The following is a 12,278-nucleotide window of genomic DNA, read 5'->3' as shown; positions in this document are numbered from 1 at the left end:
TTACGCCCACCGTGGGACTCCCCGTACATATGCACGGAATTTGGGGGTTTCTAGGCGACTATGCACGGAATGACGTGCACAAATCCGTGCAATGTATACTAATTCTCTGGCGATCAGGCTGGGTTAACGGTAACCCACTTGAACCCTAGCAGCAAACCATGATCTGGTACGACCCAAATTTAGAACAATATATATAATTGGTTTCTTTCAAAATTGGCCTGAGGTAAATGTAATGTTCCATCTCTTGTACATATAGTGTTTGTATTTGTTGATGACATGTATTATTGTGTTCATTTTGTCCGCTATGTTGATGAATTGAATACACAGGACCACAATGGAAACAAGTCCCCAGGACTTTTCTGCGTTATACTTTTAGCCTTAAAGGGATAGTTCACCGCCAAAAAAATTACTTTTTTTCTATTGATTAGTCACCCCATTAAGACTTGAATTCATGGATAGTTTTTTAGCTTTTGTCTCATTCCTAAGACAACAACAAGTGTTTATTCAAGTTGTCTGTCTGTTAGAGCTCAGCGTTGATTTAAGGAAAACAAATAAACTGCAGTAAAGTGCAGACTCTAGTCAGGCTGCGTCTGTTTAACCCAGTAAGACCGGGAACATGCGTGTCATTTTTTTGATTTATTTGGTGATTCAAAAATAGCAGATCTACAAGTTGAAAACGCTTCTCGCTTGGAGCTTGTAGATCTGCTACTTTTCATCGCTGTAGTATGATCAAGTAGGGAGTTAATTTATGGGGGGAAAAAAACACAAAAAGCTAAAATATGGAGATGAGGGGTTTCTCCCCGACAACAAGGAGAACTGTTAGTGACAGGAGAAGTTTAACTCTTAAACTGCCAAGGGTTTTCTAAAACAGTTTGCAGCCTCTGTCAGCATGGTTATTTATTTCTCTGTTTATTTTTTAACAGTGAAGTGAATGGAGCAGCAACTGTTTGGATAATGTTATCTCCTGGTTCTTTGTAAAGAACGGAAAAACGGAAAAAACTAAAAAAATAAAGAATAATTTTAGATTTTTTTATTTTGTTTTTGATAAAAAGAAAAAAGGTTTATAAACGTTTTGGATGCGAGGGCGGGCGGGGGGGAGGAGCTTCACAAACACTTACATGGTTGCAGTCGGCAGCGATCTCCGATTCCTGGAGGAGGATGAAAGGGAGAGAGAGGAGAGAGAGGTTAGGCTTTGATCTGCACCGCCCCCTACTGGGAGGAGGTTGAAGACGAGCAGCAAAAGAAATAAAGGAACGGGAAGACAATATAGAGCAGTGGTTCTCAACCTTTTTTCATGCCACAGGGACCCCTAAACTGATATACATTTGGCCGCGGACCCCCATCTGAAAATGTTTTGTGCCAGGGACCCCCCAGAAGCAAAGATTTGAGTTAAAAATGTTCGCTTTAAAATAGCAGATCTACAAGCTCGTATATCTGCTATTTTTGAATAGCCAAAGCTAAGTGGTTAAAATGGTTGTGACGCTATGTTAACTCATTTAGCTGGGGACCCCCTGGGACCCCCTGGTACCCCCCCCCCCCCCCCCCCCAAAAAAAAAGGACCAATGGTGGTCCCCGGACCACTGGTTGAGAACCACTGATATAGAGCCAAGAGTGCTCAAACACACACACACACACACACACACACACACACACACACACACACACACACACACACACACACACACACACACACACACACACACACACACACACACACACACACACACACACACACACACACACACAGAGCAACATTTCCAATTAGTAACAAGTAGGTCATTTTCTTTGAATCAGGTTCTTTTGAAGAGAACAATACTTTACTAATGCTCTAAAGTGGAGATGATGATGATAATGGCTGCTCATTCCTAATTCTATTCTAAAGCATAGAATACAACAGAAGAGACAAAACACCGTCAGATGTCTGCGTATTTTCAGCTGTTATGTACAGTAGTCAGATCTCACAGAAGAGGCGTTTAGACATAAAAAAATCACACCGTGTGTGAAGGTAGCGGCGCCTTTGATACATTATGTCATCGATATGTGTTTATAGCCACGTGTCACGTGAAGCTTGACCAATCACTTTGTTGACGGGTCTGACCAATCAGAGCGTTGACAGGTCTGACCAATCAGAGCGTTGACGGTGAACCCGGACAAAGTCAGGTATAGAGCAGCCGCTAAAAATCACACCCTGTGTGAAGGTAGCGGCGCCTTTGATACATTTTTTCATCGATATGTGTTTATAGCCATGTGTCACGTGAAGCTTGACCAATCACTTTGTTGACGTACGCACCAGACCAATCAGAACGTTGACGTACGCACCTGACCAATCAGAACGTTGACGTACGCACACGGACAAAGTCAGGTATAGAGCAGGATCCGCTCTATACCTAAACCTAAACTCTAAACTCTATACCTGAACCTAAACTCTAAACTCTATACCTGAACCTAAACTCTAAACTCTAAACCTAAAGGTATAGAGCGGCTAGCGCCGCTAAAAATCACACCCTGTGTGAAGGAAGCGGTGCCTTTGATGAGCCCCGTATTGATGTTGTCATCAATGTTTGTTTATGGGACAGACACACACCCGGACAGACACACACCCTGACAGACACACACCCGGACAGACACACACCCTGACAGACACACACCCTGACAGACACACACCCGGACAGACACACACCCGGACAGACACACACCCTGACAGACACACACCCGGACAGACACACACCCTGACAGACACACACCCTGACAGACACACACCCGGACAGACACACACCCTGACAGACACACACCCTGACAGACACACACCCGGACAGACACACACCCGGACAGACACACACCCGGACAGACACACACCCGGACAGACACACACCCTGACAGACACACACCCGGACAGACACACACCCGGACAGACACACACCCTGACAGAACGCAACGCTTGTAGATCTGTTATTTTAGACAAATGGCAAAAAACAATTCGTAGATGCCAATCATAAAATTGCCATCCTAAAATAAGTCCTCACGTCCTCACAAGTATGGTAATACAAACGTGTGTGTGTGTGCGTTGCAGTCCAGCTGATCTGTCAGTCTGTTAGACTATAAACTAACAGAGTTGCAGATGTTCCTCAGAGTAACTGACAGTTAACCCATTAAGACCTGGAACTGTGTCATTTTTAGATTTGAGCTAAAAAGCATTATTTTACACTTTGGGCTATTCAAAAATAGCAGATCTACAAGCTCATAGCGCGGCACCGAGTTCCACGCTCCGAGCTTGTAGATCTGCTATTTTTGAAAAATCGTGAAAATGTGTGCAACTCTTCTTAATATATACTGCTAAAAAAATAAAGGTAACATTTTGATCCCTTAATTCTTTTGAGCAGTTTTCGTTAGCATTATGTACACAGTTCATGAAAAAACTCAAAAGAATTAAGGGATCAAAGTGTTCCCTTTATTTTTTTGAGCAATTTATATATTTTTAAATCGAACATTTTTAACTCAAATCTTTGCTTCTGGGGGGTCCCTGGAACAAAATATTTTGATGGGGGTCCGCGGCCAAATACATATCATTTTGGGGGTCCTTGACATGAAAAAGATTGAGCACCACTGATATAGAAACAAACGTTTTTCAGAAAACTGTTGAGATTTAGGAGACATGTAGAATCGGCTTCAGGTTTCAATGGGTTAAACACACGGCACTCCCAACACAGGCCACGTTGTAGAGCTGCTGCTGCTAACAATTACTTTCACACGTTTGATCAGTCTAGGCTATTAATTTTGACTTTGAAATGATAGTAGAACAAGGTAATAAAGTACAAAATGACTGCAAATCGTGGCTGTCGGACAGAAACATCTGATCTCCATATTATAACTTTGTTTTTTTCCCCGTTAATTAACGCTCTACTTGATCATACTACAGCGTCACATAAAAGCATCAAAAGTAGCATATATAAAATAAAATAAAAAGTAGCAGATCTGTAAGCTCAAAGCGACAGGTTCTGAGCTTGTAGATCTGCTACTTTTGGCGTTTTTTTTTTTTTTTTGGAAACATGTATAAATAACTTTATTCAATTACATTAGGTTAAGTTAATATTGTTTCAAATCTTTTTTATGTGAAGCACAGGGTAGGATTATATATTTTTGTTCATATCAGATCAGATCAGATCAGAATCACTTTATTGCCAAATGTATCACAAGGACACACAGGAATTTGTTGTGGTGTAGCACAGCTCAACGGATAGAAAAACAGACAGCACAACAAGACAACATACTCAGGATATGATACAATTCTAAAAACTACAGTGAACATTTCTAAAAGGCCAAATAGAGGCTTAAAACAGCATAAAAAATAAACTTAAAAACAGCACAATATAGAGCTCATGACTTCTTATTAAGAAGAGAAATAGCCCTAGGGAAAAAACTGTTCTGGTGACGAGTAGTCGTGGCCTTAATAGAACGGAAACGCCTTCCAGAGGGGAGTTTTTTTATTAAACCGTTTCCAGGGTGAGAGGGGTCCGAGAAGATCCTCCCTGCTCGCTTTCTGACCCTGGCATTGTATAGTTCATTAACAGAGAGCTGCCTCTGCCCAGTTAGCTTCTCTGCTGTACGCACAATTCTCTGCAGCCTGTTTTTTGCAAGGGCAGAGACTGAACCAAACATATACATAGATTGCTTCTCACGACCCCGGAAGCAGTCGCCGTTTGTTAATGTAACAGTCTTTGGACGTATGAGGTTTCCACCCAACAGAGACTAAATACTTATCACACACTTTATCTGAAGCCAAACATCTTGACATTTCTTTAATAATGTTTTACCCAGCAGTTAAAACCACAACTTCTCTTTTTAGAATATGGAGCAACCGTTAATCTTTGTGTTGGTGTAGTAGAAACGGCATTTCTTTTTTTACATGATTCATTATAAACACATTGGGTTTTTTGAGTACTAACATTTTATTTGAGACATGTTCTGTAAATCGACCGCAAATTAATGTAGTTGTGCAGTACATCTAGGTGTGTGTGTGTGTGTGTGTGTGTGTGTGTGTGTGTGTGTGTGTGTGTGTGTGTGTGTGTGTTACTTGACGATAAGTTGTCCTAGAATGAACCTTGCTCAACATGGATACGATTATGACTATTATGCAAAAATAATTGCGATAATCTGAAATAATTGTGATCAGGTGACTATGTAATAACTGTGACAGGCCTACGTGTGTGTGTGTGTGTGTGTGTGTGTGTGTGTGTGTGTGTGTGTGTGTGTGTGTGTGTGTGTGTGTGTGTGTGTTTCATAGAGTCAGGCGTGAAGAGGATAAACATGTACTGTGGGGGTCCTGGTGTTATTTCCTGAAGATTTGCACCATTGCAGGCATCTCAACCATCGTCTTAACCCATTCAGACCAGGAACGCATCTGTGTCACCACTTTAACCATTATTTTCATACTTTGGCTATTCAAAAATAGCAGATCTACAAGCTCGTGGCGCGGCGCGCTACGAGCTTGTAGATCTGCTATTTTTGAATAGCCAAAGTTTTGAATTTCTTTTTTGAAAAATCTTGAAAATGTGTGCAATGTGTGTCCCTGGAACAACATGTTTTGAGATGAGGGTCGGCGGCGAAATACATATAATTTTGGGGGTCCTTGACATGAAAAAGATTGAGAACCACTGATTACACAGCAACATGAGTTTTTCAGAAAGCTGTTAGGATTGAGAAGACATTTGTAGAATCCCCCAAAAGCATTTGATTTGAGTTATAAAAATGTTCGCTTAAAAACTAAATACATATGAATATATTCAAAGATTCGCACACATTTTCACGACAGTGGCGTTCCCAGGAATTGTATTTAAGGCAGGCGAGATTTCCTGGCATTCCTGACACCCCATGAAAACAAAAGGCATACATTTGCATCACTATAGACGAGGGTCGCTCTACTGACTGTGTACGGTAGTGATTGGCTGCCTGCCCGCGTGAATGGACGAGGAGGCGGGCTAATGGCTCGACGGCCACTATTCGGTGTGAATTTTTTCACTGCCTGTTTTTCAGTCAGTCTTTTACTTTATTTTCTAGGGGAGGCTAAATTTGAGTTGGGCAGGCGGCCACCTGCCTTGCCTCTATGGTGGGTACGCCACTGTTTCACGCAGCCACTGTTTCGCAGCACCTCTAGTGATCGCACGCAGCACCTCTAGTGATGGCAGCACCTCTAGTGATGGCAGCACCTCTAGTGATCGCACGCAGCACCTCTAGTGATGGCAGCACCTCTAGTGATCGCAGCACCTCTAGTGATCGCAGCACCTCTAGTGATGGCAGCACCTCTAGTGATCGCAGCACCTCTAGTGATGGCAGCACCTCTAGTGATCGCACGCAGCACCTCTAGTGATCGCACGCAGCACCTCTAGTGATCGCAGCACCTCTAGTTTCCACCCGACAGATATGATATACTGTACACACTCCACAACAAAAGCTCATGCAAATGGAGAGAGAGACAGACATCACACACAAGCCTCCCGGAGAGGAGAGGGCCATCTGTTTCCGCAGCCCACTTTCCGGATGTCACTCTTTAAATACTATACTAGCCTCATTGACAAAAACCAGAGTGTGTCAAATGTTGGGGCTCGCTGGGTAATGGCGGGGGGGACCCCTAAAAATACCTCCTTCTACTATCTCTCTAAAAACACAGATGTAAATTGGCCCGAAGGACATCTTTATCAGGGAGAGGTGGATGACTGACAAGACAGCTGGGGTGAGTGAGAGAGAGAGAGCGAGCGAGAGAGGGCCAACAGAGAGGGAGATGGAGAGAGACCAATTAGAGAGAGAGAGAGAGAGAGAGAGATTGCAAAGAAAGTCGGCCATTTTCCCAGACTTTGTGAGTCATCCACCGCTCATGAAATGTCATGTAACTGCCAATAGTTTGACGGCGGAGCTCATTGACATGGATTCAAGGTCAGGGCCATCGCCTGGTCTCCAAAGGCCACGTCTCTCTTTGATGCCAGTTAGAATGATGGTTAAGTGAAGGTTTCTTACTTTCTTTGCAAAGAATTATATATACTACCTTATTTTTGACCACAACATCTAAAAAAAGTTTTCGAGATTTTTCAAAAATAGTGGAAATAGTAGATCTATAAGCTCAAAGCGCGTCGCATCGCGACGCGCTTTGAGCTTATAGATCTACTATTTCCCACTATTTTTTGGCTATTTCCACTATTAATGTTTATTTTTAAGTATATAAAAGCCAAACAGAAATGTCATTTTTATTCATAATGTTCCATTCATTTTCAACGACAGAAACTAAATTGAATCGTTAATCGCAATTATTTGAGTGATAATTGATCGTCAACTTAAATATGTAATGGTGACAGCCCTAATTGGTCCTCCCTCAAGATGGGACCATTTCATTTGTGTCTTAGGGTGTGCTGTGCTGTGGACACTTCAGAAACTTTACTCCAATGACATCATCGATGGGGATTTCAAGATATACTGGAAACTACATTTCTTCCTGGAAAGTTAGCCTGCTGAAATAGCAGCCACTGTACTGTACTGTACTTACGGTACAACAGTGTCTCTTGCCGTAAATAGCCGACCTACAAGCTCACAAGTATATAAATTAGGCTTCGGTGTCCAGACTGAGACACTTTGGACACAGACACACACACACACACACACACACACACACACACACACACACACACACACACACACACACACACACACACACACACACACACACACACACACACACACACACACACACACACACACACACACACACACACACACACACACACACCTTAATTTATTTGTTTAAATCTTGTTAACCCGTTAAGACCGGGAACGCAGCACGTGTGTTATGATCAGCAAGTAGCTGATCATAACATGTGGCGATGCAACAACGTTGTGAGCTTGTAAATAGCAGATCGGCACGCACTATGAGCTTGTAGATCTACTATTTTTGAGCAATTGTGAAAATGTGTCTTAAGTCTATGAATATATATTTTTTAAAGCAAACATTTGTAACTCAAATCTTTGCGTCTGGGGGGTCCCTGGAACAACATATTTTACAAATGTTCGCTTAAAAAAATATATATTCAAAGATTTGCACAAATTCTCACGATTTTTCAAAAATAGCAGATCTACAATTTTTAAGACCAATATTCGAATATCATTTCTGAGGAAAGTTACCAGCCCTATGAAGAACTAAACAATTTTCATTTTTATTCTCGTTCGAGCATTCTTAGAAACATTACACGAATGACAGTATGTACAATGTAGATGGGACATGCAGAAATGACATGCTATAATTTAGGGCCTACTCTCGTCTCATTCTGAGTGCTATTACAGTTTTTTAACCCATTAAGACCTGAAGAAAGAAACACCTGTGTCATTTTTTGGATTTGAGATAAAAAGCATTATTTTACACTTTGGGCTATTCAAAAACAGCAGATCTACAAGCTTATAGCGCTATGAGCTTGTAGATCTGCTATTTTTGAAAATTCGTGAAAATGTGTGCAAATCTTTGAATATAAATTGTTTTAAAGCCAACATTTTTAACTCAAATCTTTGCTTCTGGGGGGGGTCCCTGGAACATATATTTTTAGATGGGGGTCCGCGGCCAAATACATGTCATTTTGGGGGTCCTTGACATGGAAAAAAGAACCACTGATATTAAGCCGACATAAGTTTTTTCAAAAAACTGTTGAATCCCCCAGAAGCAAAGATTTGAGTTACAAATGTTCGCTTTGGTAACTCAAATCTCAAGATTTGCAAAAAAAATATAACGATTTTTCAAAAATAGCAGATCTACAAGCTCATAGCGCGGCACTCGGTGCCGCGCTATGAGCTTGTAGATCTGCTATTTTTGAATAGCCCAAAGTGTAAAATGATGCTTTTTTAGCTCAAATCTAAAAATGCGACACAGACGCGTGCGTCCCAGGTCTTAAAGGGTTAAGACTGAAAACTAGAATTCATATCGAAAACATGTCCATCAATGCCCGCCCGGTCCTGAAAAGTATCATTACTTAGTGCAGCTGGGAACTGAAAAACAAAAAGGAGGAGACTTTAAATTGCCATCCTCTTATCTTGAGCGGGAGGCCATTTCATTTTGTTTTGTCCAATTGACACTCTCAATGGTCTCTGTCGATACGACTGAGCCCAGGAAGCAGCTTAACTCTTAAACTGCCAGGGTTTTTCAAAAGTAGTACGGTACTCAAAAACTGCCAGCAGTTTACATGGTAAAACATAGGACATGTTTCATTTATTTCTCTTACATTTTTTAACATTGAAGAGAATGGAGCAGCAACTTTCGGAAAATGGTTATCTCCTGGTTCTTTGTGAAGAACAGAAAAACGGGGAAAAAACATAATTTTAGATTTTTTTAAATTGTCTTTTTTTTTTATTTAAAAAAAACGTTTATAAATGTTTATAAATGTTTTGGGCAGGCAGAGAGTTAAAATGGTACAGTCTGTCGTCTCTTGTCGGGTGGAAACCTCATACATCCAAAACCGTTACTTATCAGGATTCAAAAATCAAAAATAGCAGAAGTAGCAGCAGATCCACTACTTGTAATGCTTGTGTGTGACGCTGTAGTATGATCGAGTAGGGACCGGAAGCCCATTCTACAAATGTCTTCTAAATCCCAACAGTATTCTGAAAAACGTATGTTTCTATATCAGTGGTAAGGGCGTCACGATACTCCATACGAATCGAAATCGAACCGAAAATGCCGTTCGATACGGTGTATCGAAATCAAAAGCCGTATCGCGATTCAAGGGTTAATACAAAAAGAATACTCCCGCGCATGCGCACATCCGATTGCACGTACGGGTGAAGACATGCTGGAGCCACTGTTGTGTTTTTCCGTGCATCGCGCATGCGTGCTTGCGACGGGGGAGGAAAAAAAAGACAGGACAAACTCACACACACACCACAGAGGAGTTTGGAGGAGACAGAGACCGCTGTAGCGTCGTGTCTGTACTAGGCTACTACTTTACATTTCACCATGGACACTGCTGAAGCCAGCGATGGTAATGATGATACACAAACAGAATAATTGGAAAACCCTCCCGCTTCCTTTAAGTCAAAAGTCTAGCAATATTTTGGCTTCCCAGTGAATTATGAGGCACCCGACGCGTTGTTGACAAAACGGCTACCGTTTGTCCATTATGCTTCACATGCGTATGGCTTAGCAGCTTATTATTCACATTTCTTGTTTGTTAAAGCTCTGACCTGTTCAAACAATGTGAACATACTTTAAGATGTTTAAGAACATGTAGCCAAATAACAGTTGTCTTTGGATCCTTTTTTCTTACATGTTCAACTTTGTATTTAGATTTTATTTAGTTATAGAGCTTCACAACAATGTTGTTGTTAACTCATCTTAAAGAAGAATCTGAGAATGACAGTTGTTGTAAGGGCATAAAACCCTTTTTGTTATTCAAATAAAAGGGAAAACATGTGTTTTTCTTTACAAATCAAGACAATAGCCTAAATGAATAATCATAATAGCCCTCAAAGCTGAAAAAAAGGACGTTTTAAAAATATATATCGTATCGTGACCTTAAAATCGAAAGTCGAATCGAATCGTGGATTAGGCGTATCGTGACACCCCTAATCAGCGGCGCTCAACATTTATCATGTCAAGGACCCCCAAAAATGAAGTTAAAGTTAAAATATGGACAGCGACGATTTAATCCAATCAAGAATTGAACAGTATTTATTCGCTCTTGACCTCAAAAACAGCCTGTAGGCTGCAGCTTTCCAGAAGAGAAAGGCACAGCTAATTCAGCCCTTTTTTTCACCCCCGTCGTCGGTCATTAAGACAGTCACGGGGTCATTGTGCAGTTTAAACAGAAAACTATTGTTGGGGTTTTTAGTGAAAAGAGCTTCCAGTGGCTCAAAGGCCCGTTTTACAGCTAAAAGGCTGGAGCTTTGATGGTGAGATTATGGCTCCAGGGCTCCAGGTGAAAAGCCTGCATACAGTACAGTTACTAGAGCTTAAAACCCCCAACTTTAAAGTGTAAGATACTCCTGGTCAAATATTATTCAGCTACAAGGTTGAGGGGTTAAAGCACTGGAGTTCTTGTGCTTAACCCATTGAGACCTGAAGCCGATTCTACATGTCTCCTAAATCTCAACAGTTTTCTTCCAACATTATATGTATTTGGCTGCGGACCCCCATCAAAATATGTTGTTCCAGGGACCCCCCAGAAGCAAAGATATGAGTTAAAAATGTTCGCTTTAAAAATATATAAACTGCTCAAAAAAAGTTCGGAAACTTAACTTCGGCCAATTATATCTCCCCTTTAATAATACCAATTGGTATTGTGTTTTATATCATTTTTATCGTTGATTAGTCACCTTTACAAGGAGGTACAGCTTGTAAGGATCGGGCATTCATGGAATGAGCAACACAGCTAAACGTGTGGGTAGCGCCTCCAAAAAATTTGCCAAAATCACCCAATATGCTTCTGTTGGTAATCGCTCTTGTTTTGAGCAACCTGCCAGCACACTGCTGGCACACCTGCTGAGAGGTGTGTGCCAGTAGTCACAGGTGTGTGACTGCCTCACAGGTGAGTGACTGGCACCTGAACATGGTTTTTGCAACTTTGTTGAGTTGGAGTGTGTATGCTCCAAGCAGCAACACTGCCCCATGGAAAGATGCCACGTTTGTCCCTTCAGGATAAGGCCCGTGCAATAGGGCCAGTGAAGCTGATGTTCTGTTACGCAGATTACGCATTATTTGATGTCAGCCCTGGTACCATTTGCAGGCAGGTGTGTGCCAGTCACATGTGTGACTGGCACCTGAGCATGGGTCCTGCAACTTTGACGTCTGTCTTTGGTTCCGTTGTGCAAATCTGGCCTGTAAATCTATGGTTCCTCAGTTAAGCAAGGGGTCTTGGGTTGTTGTCTTCCTTGTTGACTTCACCAGTCTCACAGAACTTGGTCCTAAGTTTGCAAATGGTACCAGGGCTGACACCAAATAATGCTGTCACTCTGATTCACTTGCCCTATTGCACAGGCCTCATCCTGAAGGGACAAACGTGGCATCTTTCCATGGGGGCAGTGTTGCTGCTTGGAGCATACACACTCCAACTTAACAAAGTTGCAAAACCCATGTTCAGGTGCCAGTCACTCACCTGTGAGGCAGTCACACACCTGTGACTACTGGCACACACCTCTCAGCAGGTGTGTGCTGGCAGGTTGCTCAAAACAAGAGCGATTACCAACAGAAGCATATTGGGTGATTTTGGCAAATTTTTTGGAGGCGCTACCCACACGTTTAGCTGTGTTGCTCATTC

General features: G+C 41.8%; 1 protein-coding gene across 1 annotated transcript in view; it reads right to left on the bottom strand.

Moving 5' to 3' along the window:
- glg1a (golgi glycoprotein 1a) overlaps positions 1-12,278 on the bottom strand; it is a 95,078-nt gene that overhangs the window by 74,115 nt on the left and 8,685 nt on the right. The window contains exon 2 of the mRNA XM_084060401.1: positions 1,119-1,148. Within this exon, the coding sequence (XP_083916527.1) occupies positions 1,119-1,148 (30 nt within the window). The remainder of the gene's footprint in view (positions 1-1,118; positions 1,149-12,278) is intronic.

This window comes from Gymnoscopelus microlampas, assembly GCF_963454915.1.
Source record: "Gymnoscopelus microlampas genome assembly, chromosome: 6".
Lineage (NCBI taxonomy): Eukaryota > Metazoa > Chordata > Actinopteri > Myctophiformes > Myctophidae > Gymnoscopelus > Gymnoscopelus microlampas.
The sequence above is the reverse complement of the archived record's forward strand: the minus strand, read 5'-3'. Positions and strand labels throughout refer to the sequence as shown.